The 20784-nt window shown below is 39.1% G+C and overlaps 2 protein-coding genes across 3 annotated transcripts; one reads left to right on the forward strand and one right to left on the reverse strand.

Annotated features, from left to right (window-relative positions):
* The first annotated feature begins 1007 nt into the window (after nucleotides 1-1007).
* LOC120077434 (LWamide neuropeptides-like) lies at nucleotides 1008-9353 on the forward strand. Its single transcript, XM_039031314.1, has 2 exons — nucleotides 1008-1079; nucleotides 8916-9353. The coding sequence occupies exons 1-2, from the start codon at nucleotides 1008-1010 to the stop codon at nucleotides 9351-9353; spliced, it is 510 nt and encodes a 169-aa protein (XP_038887242.1).
* A 5580-nt stretch (nucleotides 9354-14933) lies between these two features.
* LOC120067788 (malonyl-CoA:anthocyanidin 5-O-glucoside-6''-O-malonyltransferase-like) lies at nucleotides 14934-17034 on the reverse strand. 2 transcript variants are annotated; one of them, XM_039019383.1, is made up of 3 exons: nucleotides 16259-17034; nucleotides 15304-15941; nucleotides 14934-15177 (listed from the first exon to the last, which is right to left on the reverse strand). In XM_039019383.1, exons 1-2 carry the CDS (start codon nucleotides 16989-16991, stop codon nucleotides 15310-15312), a joined length of 1365 nt encoding a protein of 454 aa, XP_038875311.1. In that variant the 5' UTR covers nucleotides 16992-17034; the 3' UTR covers nucleotides 14934-15177; nucleotides 15304-15309. The 2 variants fall into 2 exon arrangements, with proteins under 2 accessions (XP_038875311.1, XP_038875303.1); XM_039019375.1 differs by having other exon boundaries at nucleotides 14934-15941.
* Between the last annotated feature and the right edge of the window lie 3750 nt (nucleotides 17035-20784).

A 20784-nucleotide genomic window follows, 5' to 3' on the forward strand; every position in this document is an offset into this window, starting at 1 on the left:
GCCTATTTATTGTTGGGCCAAAATACTGGGCTTGAGTTTAATCTTTTAATGTGAAACCCAGATTTCCATTATCCCTACTTAAGTAGGTGATTAAGGGATTAACTAGGTGAAAGTTAAATCCTATGTTGAAGGGAAGGAAATTTCTAAGTGTTGAATAGATTTTCCTTGAGTAGCTTTAAGTTAAGCTTTAACTGGTGAAAATTGGCTAAGTGTTGGACTAGACATTGCTATGCATTGGCCATAAGATCTTGGAGAGATTACTTGGGCAAAGGGAGAAGAAAAAGTGTGAATTTGGAAGCTTGACTTTGGGAAAAAAACTTGGAAAATTGGCTAAGTATAAACCTAGATGATGGATGCATTGGATATGTTGGATGCGTTGGAAGGGTGGTATGCGTCCATACGACTGAAGGAAGAAAGTTGAAAGTGATGCGTTGGAAGGTTGGGATGGCACGAGGGCTGGAGGGTGGCATGCATCGAGCAGGCGCGGCCAAATGCCCAGCCATGTGTCGAGCAGCCTCGGCCAGACGCCCAGCCATGCGTCGAAGCACGTTGGCCAAACGCCCAGCCAGCCCTGTCTCTTATACACATCTAGATGTGTATAAGAGACAGCGCCAGGACGCGGGGCAAGGCAGGGCTGGAGGGGGGCAAGCGCTGCCAAACGCCCAGCCATGCGTCGAAGCAGGCCAAGCTGCCATGTCAATCGATGCGTTGTTGGAAGCACCCACGCGTCAAACGACCGAGCGAGCCCTACGAGCGATGCCAAGCTGCCGAGCCAAGTGATGCATCGATGGCAAGCTGCCATGCCAAGCAATGTGTCAATGCCAAGTTGCCGCCAAGCACCCATGCCAAGCGACCCACGCGAATAATGCGTTGATGACAAGTGAGCCATGCGTTGATGCTAAGCCTACACGTTGGAGTCGTGCGAACTTTCGATGCGTTGGAGGTTGGTGATGGCTTGCACGAGGGATGTGATGGACATAGGCCATGCGATGGGCTAGGTTGGACGTATGGTGTTAGCTCTTGAGATGGTTAAGGGTTGCGATGGTGCTATGTTGGAAATCAAGGGAAACCAAGGGTTGGTATATGTTGGAGTCATACTATGTGTTGAGGACATACTATCGTTCTTGAGTACACTATGCGTTAACATCTGAGGCTAGTTGTATGAATTAAGAATCACCCTAGTGAACGCATATTGAAGGGAATGAATGCATAAGAAGGTTGAGCTCATATGGAAGACGTCATCCTAACATATGGCTTGTTGAGAAGAATTCTTCAACCTTACGGATTTGAGGTGGAGGCTTGAGAAGACATGTAAATTTGATCTCATGCATTGGCAATGTAGAAGGAAGACATCCAGCACTTTCATGGATCGAACCTTGCATTGGCAGACACTTCAAGCAAGAGGTGGAAGGGGCTGAAGGTTGGCAATCTTTAAGAGTAACACATGGAGGAGTAGGTGTTGATCTTAGAGAGCCTTTGGATGCCTATAAATAGGGCTAAGGACTTCATATGAGGAATAAATTCTCTTCAAAGGACATAAAGAAGAGTGTATTGGGAGGAGGCTATGCATTGATGGTAAGACCATGCGTTGGTCAAGAGATTCCAAGAGGAGAGATGCTGTCAGACAGAAAGGTCAGAAAGTAGCATCAACTTGGGAAGAGAAGTTCTCCCAGAATACTCGTGCGTTTGATGTGATTCTAAAGCAATATGAAATCTAAAAGAGTCTAGTTTTTATGATGGGTCTTTCGGAGAAGAAGCTCCAAATAATCGGGCTGGAGAATGAAGAAAAGACAGAAGGGTTGAGCTGTCGAATAAGCTAGGCCAGTCTTGATGTTTTAATATTTCCGGCAAAACCACGAGAATTTATGAGCTAATATTTTGAGGTAAGCTTAATGAGAAATTTTAGAGCATATTTTTAGAAGAAAATAGTCCGAGATAAAGCCTAGAACTACAAGTAGTTTGAGCTTTAAATTGAATCTGGAATTTAGGGTTCAAAAGAGGAGCCCGAGAAGACCAAGGAACTTCTAGAGAGAAAAGTTCCTAAACGACCAAGGTGAGTGGTACTTTCCTTTAAGTCTTAAATCATATATTTTAGAGTAAATTATATATGCTTAGGTTATGAATGAGTATCTAGCGTGAGAATGAGATTATGTGATCGGGATGGTCAGGGGGTCAATAGACCTAGTGCCTGAGCCCGTAAGCAAAACCTCACGGGATGGACAGGGGACATGAAAAGTCTAGTTCCTGAGTCTGTGGGAGGATCCTCGTATGGGATAGTCAGAAGGCCGATGGGCCTAGCTTCTAAGCCCATGAGCGGGGAGCTATGTGCACATAGAAGACAGAGGGAACATTTAGAGTAAGTGTTGTAGCTAGTAACAGTTATCTATCTATCGTGTGTGTAGATAGACAGTAAGCTCATTCTAGTTAGTTATCAGTTTAGCTATCTACCGTGTGCGTAGATAGAAGTTGAGTCCAGACTCGTTAAAAGTTGAGGTTTGAATGTAATCTCGTGTTCGTGATATGCTTGTTATTTATGAGTTGAAATAGATTCTAGAAGTTGCCTACCACTCACTGAGCTTTGTGAAGCTCAATCTGTTATTTCATGTTTTTCTTCCTAGGTAGCGAAAGGTGAGGAGTTCCAAGGTGTTGCTAAGGTTAAGGTCTGCCATATGCCACAGTTACACTTTCGGAGAGTTCTACAGTTGTTGTGTAAACTTCGAAGTTAAGTCTTAGTGTTGTATAAACGTTACATTGTATGATATAAAATGGGCCTAAAAGGCATTCCGTTGTATATGAGTTATATCTTGGCTAAGAGGGTGGTTTGGGCGGGGTGTGACATTTAATTTAGCCCAAAATTTCACCATGGGTTTGAATTGGGTTGGACCCGAGTGACTTTAATTACTCGGTCCAATTCAACTTATAACTTTTCTAATAGGCTCGAGCTTTCATTGATGATGTGACAACTCGTGATTCACTGAAATTTCTCATTCAACAAATGCCCCCTTTTCGAGATTTATGCACGTCTATATGGTGTGTGAATCTCGAAAAAAAAAATCATTTGGAATCAAAGTATGATTTTGACTCTTTTAATTTAATGCATCATCATGATAAAAAAAATGAGAATTTAGCTCAAAATTTTGATTTGAAATTTTGTTTGCTTAACATACTTTTCATCGAATAAGAAAAAGATGAATTTTTAGTCTTTGACGTTTTTGTCCCGAATAAACTTTAATTTGAACTAAAGTAGAATTTATGCTCTACTGTAATTTCAAATTGAATTTTAAGTATTATCCCATATCCTACCATTGTTTTAGATTTTGGAACATACTCAATTCTTGATGCAAATTTGAAATAGAATTTTGACTTCGTCTTTCTCTTTCCTTCATTTGATTTGGTGAAACTTGGAGTACGCCATATTTTGATTTGGGCAACATTTAAATTATATCAAAATTTTGAGAGTGGGGTAAATTTTGGTTGGCCCAAATCTTGACTTGAATTTAGAATATGATTTTAATTTTACTCCAATTTCGATTTGGCATCAGCATCAAGTTTGGAGTGTATCAAATTTTGAATATAATTTGAACTCACTCCAAAAATATGGTTTAGATTAGAATCCAACTACCCACTTATACAAAAAGGAGTATAACAAACATTGAGAGAAGAATTCTACCCCAATTTTGGCCGAATTCTACCCCAATTTTGGCCTTTAATTTAATTTGATCTTTATTCAATCTTTAATAATATGGAGTGGATTTTTGACCTACCAAAATATGAGGTGAGCTAAAATGAAATCTTCAAAAATAAATCTAACCAAACAAATCCTTGAATTTGGCAAGCATTTAACTTAGGATGGAATCACAACTTCCAAAAAATTTCCAGATCAACGTGGTTGAGAAAAATGGATTTTTTTTTTCTATTTAAATTTGAGATCTTTGGTGGTTGTGATTTGATTCCTTTTTCTTATATAAATAGGGGTGTCTACATCGATATCTCAAATGAAGAGGAAATTCTTCAGCCATTTTATTTGATTCAGCCAACAAGCATTTTTTTTTCATTTTTTTTTTATCTTGAACTTCTTCCATTAATTTTTTTTTTTTATCTTGAACTTCTTCTTCCTTTTTTTTTTTTCCAATTTCTTCAGCAAGCTTTCGACCCCTTTTTTTCCTTTCACCTCTTTTTTTTTGTTTCAAGATGTTCATTTTCTCTTTTCAATTTCTCCTTTTTTTTTTCTATGCTTTTAATCTATCTTTGAATGTTTTTTCTTTTTATTTGAGTGAAATTTCACAGACATCGTGGCTTGCTGGTGATGAAAATTTGGAAAGCATATATGATGCATGTCATAGGCTATGCGTTTTTTCTCTTGCATCGGTGGTGATGCGTTTGAATGGAAAATATGTGTTAATCTCGTACGCAATGACCATGCGTTCCTATCACAAGTTTTCTTGCTCTCTCGTCAAGTATAACGATATCACAAGTTTCTCAGGTGATTCGAGGTCGAACTCAGGGACTTGTAGCTAACTTTCATGGAGTAATATGTTTGCGGCGAAGAATAAAAGAACTTGAGGGTTATGGGCTATGCACTACTCCTACTCCTAACTAATAGATTAAGTAATGGAAGTATGACTGTGAGAGATGGAGACACGATAACTGTTAACGCGTAGTAAAATGCATGGAAAAATAGATAAAATGGCGAGGTTTTCACTACATTTCTGCCCGTTATCAGGTAGCAACACTCTCCTCCATTTTGGCTACTTCTTCAAAGAGATCTTTTCTAAGCTTAAATCTGGCAATCCTCTGCTAAAAAACTTTTCTCATTCCCCCCAACTGTGCATTTAGCTTTTAATAATGCGTCCGTTGAGACAATTCAAAGCCTTGCGATTTATTATTAGAATGCGGCATTGAACCTGGTTACGCTCTTCGTTTTAGCTTGCCCCCACGTATGTCATGCGGACAACCAACTTCGGTTGCGTGCCATATTCAACTCAACTCTTGTTTTGGCTTAATTTTGCGCCAGACAATGAAGTTGCGCTTATGCGTTGCTCTTGGTTGCTTACTTTCGTTTTGGCTTACCTGCACGTGTGTTATGCGAAGTATCCAACTACGGGTGGTACCGTTCACAACTTAACTCTTATCAGCATGGGTTTCCCCTTTGCATTGATAGTGGAGTTTTATTCCTGAACTTTTTTTTTTGGAAGATCGCAATGTAGTGAATATATTTTTTCGAGACCGTTACCACCTCAAACTTAGAGATTAGCAGTGTTCTTGTCAAAAAGCTAAAGAAAGACTCAACAAGAATGTGGTAACAAATGTTTGAGCAGGGATTTGCACATAATAAAGCTTAGATTGTCAAATTTTGAAAAAGCTATTAAAAGTAAGGTGAGCCTTGTGATGTTTAGTTAGTGCATGTAGTAAATTATGCATCACAACGGCAAGCAATCGGACAAAGAGAATTTCAAAAGGATAATGCATAAAAGATAACAAGAAAAGAACCTTGAGTAGAATAACACTTGCGACCATGCTTTAGAATTCATGCGGTCAAAGTCATACGTTGAATGATGGAGAGGATTCTTCCGTTGTAACTTCGTACCGAGGAGAATTATTGTCACACTTACAAGGAGCGAACGCACCGCATCCAAGAAAGCAGCCGCACATCCAAAATAACAATAAAAATAAATTAAACTAGAAAAGCAAGGTAAAGTTAAAATAGAAGACGTCCCTGGAGAAATTAGAGTGAAGTCACTACAAGGAGTCTCCCATGTAGGAGATTGCTCTCAACTACTTAGGTCAAGAGTCTCGCCCTGACCATTAAAACTTCCGGCAATTGTTAGGCGCGTGTTGGCCACCATGTGCTTAGAACTACCTTCAACTCATGTGACTGATTGCCCTTCTATCTTGGGGTCAATACTGGCTTTCGGCGTATCGCCTACACTTCAAATATTGTTTGTAGCTTGGTCACACAAGCTACAGTATTCCCAAGGTAAAAAGGTTGCCTGCAAAAACACAAAACTTAACAAACTATTAGTTGCCAAGTCCCTGGCAATAGCGCCAAAAACTTGGTGATGAAAATTTGGAAAGCATATATGATGAAGGTCTTAGGCTATGCGTTTGTTCTCATGCATGGTGGTCATGCATTGGAATGGAAAGTATGTGTTAATCTCGTACGCAATGACCATGCGTTCCTATCACGAGTTTTCTTGCTCTTTCGCCAAGTATAACAAGATCGCAAGTTTCTCGGGTTATCCGAGGTCGAACTCAGGGACTTGTAGCTAATTGTCATGAAGTAATGTGTTTGCGGCGAAGAATAAAAGAATGTTGAGGGTTATGGGATATGCACTACTCCTACTTCTAACTAACAGATTAAGCAACGAAAGTATGACTGTGAGAGATAGAGACACGGTAACTGCTAAGATGTTGTAAAATGCATGGAAAAATAGATAAAACGGCGAGGATGTCTTCAGTACAACACTAAGCTTGATCGCAAGGGTAACCCTAACCAATGCAAGTTATGCGATCATACTATACACACTTGTCGAAGACGCATGTGCTGTATATGCGATAGTGTCGAGAGGCCTTATTTCTAAGTCTCTATTCCCATTCACGTGCTCTCACACATAAGCAAGATGACTGCATACCACCATATCCTACTTAAAGGGAGCATATGCTGTGTAGTAGCATACGGAGCTTATTTCTAAGTCCCCATTCTTGCTTATACGATCCAATCTGCTCTCCCGAGTCTAGATTTGGCTTTTTTTTTAGACTACACTCTCAAGTATGCCTAAATGATGAATGAAGCACTCATAAGACAAGATAATCACATAAAACATGGTTGACGTAAGATTAATCCTATCTCTAGTGAACACTCGCTTACATTGCTTAATGCAATTAACTACTTACCCTCCCAAGCAGTTGGCCACTGCTGATTCTACTCATAGACAAGCATTTCGTCCGCTTATGGACAAGCGTTGCTACAGCTTCACATTAAGCAAATAGGATTTTCTCATAACACTCGCACAACGCACACCTCTCGGTGGTTTGCTACATGCTTCATATGTCTATGCTGCATGATTAAGTATGCGATACTCTAGCAGTCTTACTTAGTGATGCAATGAAAGTAAAGGATGCTAAGTAAATGAAGATGGAGATGAAATCAAAGGAAAATATAGAAATGCATTGATAAAAAAAATGTATTAATCTCTTAAGCCACAATGTAATACAATATAAGGATAGAAGAGAAATGGAGTGCCAGATGGAAGCAATGTCTTGCTTCCATCAGATGTGTGTCAAGACTGTCGGTGGTGCCATGGATGGACGATGGAGTAGACTCTCTCGAGCTCTAACTCCGGTGAAGGCTCTGTTCGTCAGTCAGAATGGATGAAGGAATGAAGAACTCTCAAGAACATCTTTTCACGCTTTTGTCTGGATCACAAGAATCTGCCTGAAGGCAGAAGCTCAGAAGCCCTTCAGGCAGGTGACCTTGGATAATTTGAAGTTCTGCTCTACAGCTTCTATTTATAGAGCTTGATCGCCGACAACATTAATGGTCTTTCTCTGAAATTCTGCAGCTAACGTCGTGATGGACCTACTCTGAATCTCTGCTGCCAATGACGTGGTAGATGAAATGTCAACATCATCTTTTGATAATCCCAGTGTATGCATTCATGCTTGCATTCCACCAACCTTGCGATCGCCCTTTTATTATGGTTATTATTCTGTAGCCGCAACACCCATATGACTGACGTATGCGATCGTCTTCGCGATAGCCTGGCTTCCGCGCATGCGATCGATTCCTGCGTTGCTACAAAAATAAACAATTGAACGCACAATAACGCATAATAGTGGGTTAGCCGAGATTCTTAATGTCGATCGATGCAAGCTTGTTTTCTCATGAATTCTTAGTATAATCACCACATCTTCTATTAACAACCCTCATTATTCTAAATAAAAGGCCTATAATGACGTACATTTCTTCCCGTCACCACTTATAAGGATTTGGTTGAGAAAGATTTGGTCTCTATTTAGAATTGGACTCCTTGTTGGTTACAATTATTTTTTATCCACTATCTACAAATAGGAATGGGCACAACCGAAATTCTCCAATTCTTCAAGCCATTGAAATGTTTGATCCTTATTGAAAAAGAAATTCCTCCCTCTTTGTTGCCACTATGGGTCACTGTTTTCTTTTTTTTCCTTTTTTTTTATGGCTTCGAAGCTTGTTGTCGAGAAACTCATTCACCTCTCGTATTTTTTCCTTCTTCTTCGGCATCAATGTGCAACCTCTTCCTTTTGTTTTAAAGCATTCTTTGGTTTCTTCACTGAGAGTGAAGCTCAACCCTTTGCTCTTATTTATTTATTTATTTGCTTCCCTTATTCACCTTTTTTCTTACGCTTTTATGGTTGATCATCTCCTTCGAGACCCACTAGCATTACGTTGCACTTAATGTGTGGTCACTGGCAACATCAACTTTTACTTCTACCATATTTCTTTTACCACAAGTTTCACATGGTGCCGAGATGATGCGTGAGAAAGGAAGAGAACAGAGAGAGCTTTGTTTTTTTTTTTTTTTTTGTTGAGGTGCGTGGAATGAAAGAAATTGAGAGAGAGATTTTGAGGGAGAGAGAAAGAGAGATGGTGATTCTTAGGGGTTTTCCCCAATTTATAACAAAGTTTATTTTATATATGTGTGTATATATATATATAATCTTATCAGATTTTCAATTTTTTTTTTTCAGATTTCTTCATTTTTTTCACCTTTTTTTTCCAATTTTTTTCTTTTTTTCAATATTTTTGTTTCTTCTCTTTTTTCATAACTTTTTGTCTTTCTTTTTTTTACCATCTCTTTGCTTGCATCACTTTTTTTTTTATACTTCATCTTTTTTCAATAATAACTCATTTTCTTTTTCTTTACGTGAGTTAGAACAATTGGCGCCAATATTTTGGAGATGAAGCGAAGCCGCACCAATATCTTAGAGATGAAGTGAAGCCGCATCAATATCTTGGAGAAAAGGCGAAGCCGCACCAATATTTTGGAGATGAAGCGAAGCTGCACCAATATCTTGAGGATAAAGCGAAGCCGCACCAATATCTTGGGGATGAAGTGAAGCTGCACCAATATCTTGGGGACGAAACGAAGTCGCACCAATATCTTGGGGATGAAGCGAAGCCGCACCAATATCTTGGGGATGAAGCGAAGCCGCACCAATATCTTGGGGATGAAGAGAAGCCGCATCAATATCTTGGGGATGAAGCAAAGTCGTTCCAATATCTTGGGGATGAAGCTAAGCCGCACCAATATCTTGGAGATGAAGTGAAGCCGCATCAATATCTTGGAGATGAAGCAAAGCCATACGCTTGACTTATGAAGATGAAACGAAGCCACACTTGATTTGTGAAGATGAAGTAAAGATGCGCTTGACTTGTGAAGATGAAGCGAAGCCACGCTTGACTTGTGGAGATGAAGCGAAGTCGCGCTTGACTTGTGGAGATGAAGCGAAGCCGCGCCTTGACTTATGGAGATAAAGCGAGCCACACCAGACTTTGGAGATGAAGTGAGCCACGCCAGGCTTTGGAGATGAAGTGAGCCACGTCGAACTTTGGAGTTGAAGTAAAATTGTGCCATCGGTTTGGAGATGAAGTGAAGCCACGCCATGACTTTGGAGATGAAGACATTGAAGATGGAGTTGAGCCATGTACACCGACCATGAACTTGAAGATGGAGTTGAGCCCTGTACACCGACCTTGAACTTGAAGATGGAATAGAGCCACATACACCAACCTTGAACTTGAAGATGGAGAGAAGCCAGACACATCGACCTTGAACTTGAAGATGGAAGCGGAGCCATGCACACCGTTCTTGAACTTGAAGATGGAAGCGGGCCCTGTACACCAATCATGAACTTGAAGATGGAGAAAAGCATCGATTGAGCCTCTGAACTTGAAGTTAGAGGAGCATCGATGGAGCCTTTAAACTTGAAGATGGAGAATCATCGACGAGATCTTCGCGCTTTAGTTTGACAAAGCATCGAGAAATTCTCTGCAATTAAGTTTGACAAAGCACTAATGAGTCTTTGGTAGTAGCCTTGACTTTGCGAATTTGAGCATGAAGATGGCATTGCAAAGCTTCCAAACTTGAGTATAAAGATGGAGAATCGATGAAACCTCTGAACTTGAAGATGGAGAAGCATCGATGGATCCTCTGAACTTGAAGATGAAGGGGCATACGATCCAACCCTTGAACTTAGAGACAGAGAAGCAACAATGCAAACATCAAATTTAGAGATGGAGAGGTATCAATGCAACCATCGAAGTTAGAGTTATAGAAGGAATAGTGCAACCCTCGAACTTGGAGATGGGGAAGCAACAATGCAACCATTGAAGTTAGAGTTATAGAAGCAATAGTGCAACCCTCGAACTTGGAGATGGGGAAGCAGTAGTGGGACCATCAAATTCGGAGATGGAGAAACAGCGGTGCAACCATCAAAGCAGCAGTCTAATCCTCGAACTTGAAGATGAAGAAACAACAATGCCAACATCTTTGTAGATGAGGCAGAACCGCAACAACTTTTAGAGAATGAGCGAAGATGTAGGGAATAATATTTTTTTAGGGGAAGCAGGGAAGTGGCCCAAACTTGAACTTCGAAGAGGGAGAAACGAAACATCCAAATTTGACTTCAAAGAGGAAGTGGTGAAGCCTCTGAACTTGACTTCGAAGAGGAATCAAAGCGCCATTCCAAGTGTGTGTATTTAATTTACTATGTTAGCTTCTTAAAGGGATGAACATCTTCAATTTGTTGTGTTTCCCCCAACAAGGATGAACATCTTCAATATGTCGTGTAGTGCCATACATTGGGTGATTGTGGTACTATTTTTTTATGAACTGAACTTAAATTTCTTTAAGTTTCCTACATGCCCTTGAACAAAGGGATCAAGTCATGACGTAGTTCAAATGCTTTTTGTTTGTTGGACTGAACTTGAAGTTGCTTTCAAGCTGCCTACGTAGCCTTTACAATGACAGGGATCAAGTCATAACGTAGTACAATTGTTTTTTGTTTACTGGACTGAACTTGAAGTTTCTTTCAAGTTGCTTACGTACCCTATACAATGACAGAGATCAAGTCATAACGTAGTTTAATAAAGAGATTTTGTTTTTTTTTTTTTTTTAGGGTCGTTCAGCTTTTAAGCTCACGTGGGCCACAAGCATCATGCAGTTTAGGCTCTTGCGATGAGGAGCTTTTTCATTTAAACTTCAGAAACTCTTATTTCATCATGGTTTTGATCATCCTCTTTATTTGTAGGATTCGTCAATATGATGAGTTTTGGCTTCACTATCAAGGAACCTTTTATAGTTATGTCAATAGAGAATTTCCTCTTCATGCATGAAGGGACACAAATATGAATCTTTTCATCGTTGTTTTCTTCATGGAATGATGTTGCCTTCATGATTTTCATCCTTCCTTTATATTGATCGCTTGTTGTCTTGAGATGATCAAAAGCAGATACTGAAGGTCGATCTTTCTTTGATGTGGATATACTTAGCATTTTGAAGGCTGAAGTTCGAGTAGAAGTAGTCGTTGGTCATTGGTCTTTTTCTCCTACCGTGGCCATACTCAACCTTTAAAAGACTGAAGATCGAGCACTTGAAGGCTTAATACAATCGAAGATAGAAGTTCTTTGCTTCATTTCTTCTAAGTCGTTGACTTCTTCAGCAGTTATATGATTGTTGTCCACTTTCACTATGTCGACAGTGTGACATGCAATAACTTCTGATACTTTCTCTGGATGATTATTGAGAAAGCTTCTTGGGAGAAATTCTGCCAAAGTTGTTGGTCGTCGGAATTGTGGAAGTCCTTATCTTCTATCTTAGTAGGCTTAGGCTTTCGTGTCATCCTTTTGCCTTTTTTTATGAGTCTTGTTCCTTCTTCTATAGCTTCGATAGGAATGCGACTCTTTTTGGATGGAGTTTGACTATCTTCTTTTTCGACGAGTCACAACTATCCATCCTTTGTTGTCATCTTCAACGAGCTCATATTTCTTTTTGGAATTTGTTGTTAGAATCTCTTGTTGGAACAGAACGACTATAGGATCAAAAGTCCCAAACTGGATGAAGCTTTCTCTTTGATCATGAGACGCAGACGGTGTTAGGACATTTGAAGTCATCGCTACTATTGTGTGATTTGTTTAAGCTATTTCATCAAGCTCCAGCTCAATCTTCTTTTCACAAGCCAACTTTAGAATCAGTTCCTTCAGCACGAAGCACTTTTCAACCGAGTGACTAACGACTCGATGATACTTATAGTAGTTAGGATCATCTACTTTTCTTGTTTGTTTCGATGGCTTGCATTCCAGTAGTTGAATAAGTTGTTTCTCTAATAATTGCTTCAACATGTCAACAACATCAGAGTCTGAGAATGGATAAACCTTCTCATATCTTTTTTTGAGAGTTCGGTGACACTTCTGGCCGCCATCATGCTTTCTTCCAGACTTTGTTTCTTTTCCTTTGGAGGAAAGTTTTAACGGGGTCATCTAAACAACCACATATTCTCTTGTGGCATTATCAACGATCTTTTTAGTGCCCTTGGCTTCATTCTTGTATTTTCTCCCTTCGAGGACTAGGAAATCTTTAGTTCCCCTGTTGGCAATGCTCAGCTCCATATCATGAGCGTGTGTTGCCAACTCCTCAAATGTACGAGGCTTTATTTCTTGCATAATGTAGAGAAGTTCCAAGTGCATGCCTTGGGTGCACATCTCCATTGCAGATAATTCAGTGAGCTTATCTTTGCAATCCAGACTCAGAGCTCTCCGTCGATTGATGTAGTCGATGACCGACCCTTCTTTTCGTTGTTTTGTGTTCGTCAGCTTCATCATGCTAACGATGTGCCTTGTGCTGTAGAAGCGGTTGAGGAACTTTCTTTCCAACTGTTCCCAATTGTCAATTGCTTCCGGCTCTAGATCAGTATACCAATCGAAAGCATTTCCTTTCAAGGTACGGATGAACTGCTTGACTAACTGGTCTCCTCTGCTTTCTGCATTTTCACAAGTTTCAATAAAGTGAGTAACATGTTGTTTTGGATTGCCCTTTCCATCGAACTGTTGGAACTTTGGAGGTTGATACCTAGATGACATTCTCAGGTTATCGATTCTCTTGGTGTACGGCTTGGAATACAAAAAAGAACTTTGCAACGGTCCTCTGTACTGAGCTCTTATGGAGTTTGTGATCATATCCTAGAGTTGTTAAACTGATATGGAGGCAATAGAGGTGGATTGTGGTTTCCGACTTTCCTGCAAGACAGTTTTTCCTTTGTCATTGGCTTTTGTAGCTACAAATTGACTTGACTCAGTGGTTTCTCAAGCCTGTATTTGATCTCTCAAAGCAGCGATTTCATGATCTCGCTCTTCTACAGCTTTCATGAAGAGATTTATCTTTCCCTCCATCTCTGCTATGGCCAATTTAACCACTACGTCAGTCACCATGACAGGCACTACATTAAAGTGTGATTTTTTATCTGATGGATCAGTAGAAAAAGCATATTTGTCGAACAAGGGGTTTTCTTTTATGACGATCCCGCCTTTAGGAGATTCCATCAGTTGTTCTCAGATTTTCTCCGTGATGACAGAGCTTATGTAAGTGTCGCTTGCGATGGTAGCTTTAGATGCAGCTTTCTTTAGTGCCATTAGTTTATTTGAATGTTGAGAGAGAGATGAGAGGTAGAGGTGTCCCACTGGGCGTGCCAATTTGTTCGCACGAGATTTTAAGAGAAATTTATTTTGTGGAACTTGAACTTTGTATTTGTATTAATTTTGTGGAAAGTGAATACAATCTCTAATACATAATGTTTTGATGCTTTCAAAATACGCTATAGTCTTTAAGCTGGTTGATCTTCTTGAATGATCGGCATTTGAGCTTGTTGATCTTCTTGGATGATCGGTTTTTGGGCTTGTTGATCTTCTTTGATGATCGACCTTTGGGCTTGATTATCTTCTTGGATGATCGACCTTTCGGCTTGATGATCTTCTTGGACGATCGACCTTTGGGCTTATTGATCTTCTTGGATTATCGGCCTTTGGGCTTATTCATTGATCATTGTCCTTTGGGCTTGATGATCTTCTTGGAGGATATACCTTTGGGCTTGTTGATCTTTTTGGATGATCGGCCTTTGGGCTTGATGATTTTCTTTTTCTTGGAGAATATACCTTTGGGCTTGTTGATCTTCTTGGATGATCGGCCTTTGGGCTTGATGATTTTCTTGGACGATCGGCCTTTGGGCTTGTTGATCTTCTTGGAGAATTAGTGTACGTACGAGGCTTCTGGAGAAACTTGTTTCGTGAAGTTGAACTTGAGTTGATATTGATGTTGATGTTGATTTGATGCGATGTGGTTCAATCTCTAGTACTTGATCCTCTAATTCTCTCTCAATCGAATGCGTACGCTTGATTTAAGGAAGTGAAGTGCGTGATGATCTTGGAGTTGAAGTCTTAGAAGAATGCTTGTATCTCTAAAAGACTTCAATCTTCAAGCTGGTCAGAATGCTTGTATCTTCAAAGGACTTTGGTTTCAGAACTTTGATATGTCTTCTGATCTTTAGAGCTTTAGTGTCTTCTGATCTTCAAAGTTTTTGAGGAGTTATGTTCTTTAAAACCTTGGAGCTTCAGACTTCAGATCTTCGGAGAGATTTTACCTTCAATTTCTCCCTCTCCAAATGAAGAGATGAGACATCTATTTATAAAAGTTTCTCATGGGGCTTACATGGGCTTGGGCCTAATTACTTTATTGGGCCCAAATTAGGTTTGGGCTAAAGTTGGACTTGGGCCCATTTATTGTTGGGCCGAAATACTGGGTTTGAGTTTAATCTTTTAATTTAGCCCAAAATTTCATCATGGGTTTGAATTGGGTTGGGCTCGAACGACTTTAATTACTCGGTCCAATCCAACTTATAACTTTTCTAATAGGCTCGAACTTTTATTAATGATATGATAATTCGCCGAAATTTCTCATTCAATAGGATCAATTACAAAGATAACGAGACTAAATCTGTCTCAACTTAATGACAAAGTCAAATAAAAAACAAATGATCCCACCAACAATGAATGAGCCAACCCATCTGTCACTAAATTTTGGGAACGTCTCCATGGACAGAACTTCCTCAATTATTGATTTCGCAAAAGTTAGCTCATTGTCCTTCCTGTCAATGCACTGTTGTTAGGCTCCACCACCATATAATCTCTAAGTTTGATTGCCCATTGAAAGAAAACCGATGAAATTTTCTATGAAATGATATATCTTGGCTTATTTTCCGCCATTAAAGTACCTTAACTCAAAGTTCTTGAAGACCTTTAGCAAAAACCGCAGCGAAGTTTTCCATAACATCCCTCTTCGCCGTCCACCCAATCTCCACGCCGCCGCCGTCTCGGCTTTCGGAGATGCAAACTGCTCCCGTGGCATCAATGGACACAACTTCGACCTTCTCTGGCGTCCCCCAACCGAAATCCACACTGTACACCTCAAATTTCGGCGATCCAGCGGTGGAAATCGGCTTCCAATTGTTTTTTGCACCTTCCGCTATCAACGAAACCCAGTTTTCGGCGCCATTTAGAGGCCCCTCTTCTTCCAAGCTTTTGATCATATCCGATATCACCTCCACGGCGGCAACTACTCCCTTTTGCCCAACCAATTTGGCCCTCTCCAAGGCGATGCCTCGGACGACCACGCAGTTTCCGAAGTATGTCACCGGCAGAGGTGGGTCCAGCCTCCCTCGGGCGTCCACCGACATTCCGAAGGCCCTCTCGCCGTCGGGTGGGGAACCGTCGGCCACGGAGGTGCAGACCCATGTGTACGCCATCGTCACCGTGAAGGTGGAGACGTGGAGCGGCGGGTGGGTCGGGGTCCGGTGTCTGAGTACAAATTGCTTGAGTTTTTGGATATTTTGGAGATTCAGCTTGAATGTGCCTTTGAAGAAAAAATGCATCAGTTTCATAATTTGGCATTTATTTTCTGAATGTATAATATTGATTTTCTTAGTAGAAATAGGATTGAACTATTCGGTACACATTCAAAATTACCAACACACATTCCATATGTCACTAACTGTGGAGCATATAACATTATGATGATTATTATTATTTACTTATTGAAACAAACTCATACTACTACACTATTACTATTATTATTCGAAAATGGTAAAAATGTATTTAACGTCTAATATTCCTATTTACGAATATATCGAAAATGATTATAATGCAAAGTTTAAAGGTGAACGGAACTACCTCGGAATAGATCCGGCGGAATTGTGACGTCAAAACATTTTAAGCTTCTGTTGTTGGGCCCTCCCATGGCCAACCAAGATTTTAAATATATGGCCTCAAGTCCCGCCGGATCGGCGACCACGCTCCGATCGTAAAACGGCATCGTCTCAGCCGCTGGAGAAACAGGCTCACCTCCCGCAACCAAATTTTTACACAATCCCGCCCACGATTTCACGAACGAAGTCGACGATCTCCCGTCCAGAATCGCGTGATGGGCAGTTATTCCGATGCTAAATCCACCCTTCCCAAACGAAGTCACCTGCACCGCCATCACCGCCGCCCGCTCCTCCTCCACTGCAAGCTCCGCCACCAGAGGCCGAAGCTTCGCCTCCTCACGCAACCCATCGCTGACGAGATGGTCGAAGTCGGCGTCGGATTCCGCCACCGTCAGCACAACGCCGTCGCCGGCGGTGGTAACGACGGCCGGTTTGGGGGATGTTTCCGGCCAGACGATTGCTCCGGCGAGGGGAAGGTAGTGTTGCAGGACGCGAGAGAGAGAGTTTTTGAGGTTTAAAAGAATGGCGTGGAATGCCGCCGGAGATTTGTAGAAGAAGAGGCGTTCGACTGGAGGGAAGCGGAACCAGAGGATGTCGAAGAAGGTGAGTGGAAGAGAGGCCGGTACGGCGGATCCCGGCGGAGGAGATATCGTGCAAATCTCGAGGACCTTGATGGACCCATGATGATCTTCCGCCATGGAAATATTGTGGCATCTTTTTGAGAAGGTTGTTTGTCTCTTTATAACATTTGATTGATAAGTTAAAATAAATTTGTGAATTTGAATAAATCACATATTTTCAAAAGAAAAAAACTAAACTTACCCACTTTATATTTTGATTCATAAACTAATAGATAAGGGGAAAGAAAATTATTCTATTAAGTTGTTAGATTTTGGAGTTTTGTTTCTTGAGGATTCAAAACATTATAAGTTTTAATTTTTATTTGATATATAAATCTCAAAATGTAATATTTTTTAATTTTGTATTTTGTGTTTTGTTTCCATTTGTTTCAAGCTTCAAGATTTACGCTTTTTAACTTTGATTTTTACATTAAATATTTATATTCAATCATTGGTGTTAATGCCTACATAATAAAATTAATTTTCACTAATTTTTTTTGTCATAATTTAATTTAATTAAAATTTTTCACATCATAATTTTTTTTTTTGGAGATTTTTATATATAGAAAAGTGGGTATAAGTATTTATAATTTAGAGCAAAAAAAACTAAGAAACTTTTATAGCCCAAACCAAATCCAAAAAGGATGCAAAATTCAACCCAAACGCCAAAAAAAAAAAAAAAAAGGGTACCCCGACCCGAAACCTAGTCCAACCACGATTAATTGCGATTTTCTCTGAGGATTTTTCCTCCAATGCATGATGCTTCATCTCCTCTAATCCTCTCCATTTCATCGTTCTCTCAAATCAATTTATTCTTCTTCTTCTTCCATCGATGTTGCGTCACCTTTTTTTTCTTCTATTTATGTCCTTTTCCATCCGCTGCTTCATTTCCATCTTCGTCCGCTACTTCTTGGTCCTCTTCTTGATGTCATGCTTTAGTATATAAAGAAGTACTTGATAGACAGTGATAGACACTATCACTACCTATCACATTTCATGGTTTGCAATAGATAGTGTATATCGCTGAGTGATAAAAATCTACCAATGTTCATTGAATGGTAATAGTGAGTGATAGTCAATGATAGAATATAGATTGATAGTTGTATGTTTAAACAAGTGGAACAGGAACATGAACATCAAACAATAATACAAGATTAGATATTAGAAGAAATTCGGGCTTTAATGTCGGTTGGAAAAAGTGAAATCGGATGTATAATATCGGTTTAAAAAAAAAAACAGATCTTTAATGTTAGTTTTAAACCGACATTGAAGATGGGCTTTAATGTTAGTTTAAAACCGACATTAAAGGTGTAATGGTTTTTTTTTCTTATTTTATTAAATAATATATCCCTAATATCGCGTCCTTCTCGATTTCTTTACACACCCAAACCCTATCTCTGTATGCGTCGTTCACCATTCTTCTCACGTCGGATCTCCTTCACCTTTCTTCGCTCGCTGTCGATCGTTTTTCATCTTTCTTTCCTTGTCGTGGCTCGTTCTTTACCTTTCTTCGCTTGCCGTCGATCTCCTTTCAGTGTCCGTCGATCTCCTTCACGCCGTCGCTCGCCTGTGTCCATCGATCTCCTTCACGCCGTCGATCTACTTCTCTTCCGTGTCCGTGAGAGAAGTAAGAATACATATATTTTGTTCTCAATCTGCTGTTCATTCTATAACCCTATATATTACTGGATTGGTTAATTGTTTCCTTTTTTTTTTTTTTTTTTTTGTTATTCCAATTTTCTGTTTTCTTTAGTTAGCTTCCTTGGAGAATTATGAATTAATTGTTCCCTACGAGCACTGTTAATACTCATAAGTTGTCAAAGGAAAAGTAATTATTGAATCTCCTAAAGAACATCCAATAAAATATGAACAAATAACAATAAATTTTTGTAGCATTCAAATCAATTTTAGTGCGTTCCAATGGTCGGTGTTGTCATTTCCATCACTTGGTCAAACTTATTCCAGAAGATAGTAATGACCTTATCATCACCTAGGTACTTCAATTTCTTTTTTCCTCCTTTCTCTAACTCTCTCTTTCTCTAGTGGTAGTGTAAATTTTAAACCTTTGTTATGTATTATTTGTGTTTAAAGCTCCAATTTTACAAATTTATAGTTGTTCATGATTTATATTTCTAATAAAATTGTGTACGGGGGGTCTACAATCTAGTCTTTAACAATATTTGTTCTCATGATTATGTCTTAAAATGTTGAAGTAGGTGGAGGGTTATTCCATGAATGGAAAATTATCACATAAGGAATGAATATAGGTGGACATTTGATTGACTGGGGGATTTTTTGGCACATTGGTTGTCCCATGATGTTTTTTTATAAGGTTCATAAGAAAGTCACATTTAGATTTTTGTGGGATGTATGTCTCCGAATCGTACATTCATAAGAGATTTCATGTTAAAGTTTTTAAAATTGTATGCCAAGTCGTGTGATTATTGTGTACCATCTCATGCTTTTTAAGTAAAACCCACCTCTTTCATAGTTCATAGGCTCTTCTTTTGTTGCATTCACATCCTTTTGTTCTTCATTTTTAATTGCAGCTACCTTGTAGCATTATTTTTCACTGGACTGGAGAGATGAGAGCAAGAAAGTATAGTATCATCCTGATTAGAGCAATTTTATTGTAACATCTTGTGAGATCTCATGTCTTGTTTTCTTCATTTTTCTTGTAAACTCTAATTTATACGTAACATGGTTAATGGTTCATGCTTGTCATCTCCATATGTTACCGTTTAGAGTCCTTACCTCCCATTCGCTTTAGCTTAGAATTCACTGCCAGTTTTTGAATTCTGAGTATAAGCTAATGACTGCATTGGTTTTGTGTTGTTGTGTGGTGTTGAGTGAAGTTTTTCATTTGTTAGGTTCAAGTTTGACGTGTAAGGCTGAATTTTGGTTCTTGGGGATTTGGAAGGAAAATAGGAAGATTGCATTGGACGTGTTTTAAGAAGGTTGACAAGGGAGAAGGTGCACCCAACACAAAAAGGACTTCAAAACAACATTAATAACAAGGACAAGGTAATATTTATAAGATGCTTATCTTAAAAGTCTAGTTGTTCTAAATTTGTTGTGTTCATATTTTACAATCATAATTTTAATGGCTTTAAATTTCCTTGTTATTGTTTTTTTTTTTTTTTTTTTTGTTTGTATTAGAGGTTGCTATTTTTACAAATATTGGATAAAGTCATGTTGATGAAAAATGAAAGAATGTCAGCCTGAGTATGTTTGGGTTGAGGTGTTTATTAAAATCGTTCTACAACATTTAAATATATACTGGAATGTATGAGTGTGTCCATAAAATGTGTTAATGCAAGAACCTTAGATGTGAACAAAAATAAGGAACACTAATTTTTAAATGGTATATTATCAAAGTTATCAGACATGATTTTTCATGGTGGATCATTACAATTAAGGAGAAACAATGAAAATGTGTCTACTAGTGAAAGAGACGAAGTTGAGATGAGGATGATGTTGATGTTGATGACACAATTTGAATGTTTGAAGCTGCTACAATAACTATTTTAGTGGAAAATCCGATAATTTTGAGAATATTAGAGATGATGCAAGTAACCATTGTACCCAAATTGGTAAAAACTTTTTCCAATAATATCTTAATTGGTAAAGTTATATAATTTTAAAAGCTAAATTTGGATGGAGCGATAAGAGTTTCACTAAGTTGTTGGAATTAATTCATGACATATTACCTAGTTCTAATAAAATTCCAACTTCTACTTATGAAGCAAAAAAGATGTTGGGTACTCTTGGAATGAAGTACGAGAAGATCCATGCATGTAGAAATGATTGTTGCTTGTTTAGAAAAGAACTCTCTAATGCAAATGTATGCCCTATTTGTGGTACGTCAAGA

This window comes from Benincasa hispida, chromosome 1 (assembly GCF_009727055.1).
Source record: "Benincasa hispida cultivar B227 chromosome 1, ASM972705v1, whole genome shotgun sequence".
NCBI classification, from domain to species: Eukaryota; Viridiplantae; Streptophyta; class Magnoliopsida; order Cucurbitales; family Cucurbitaceae; genus Benincasa; species Benincasa hispida.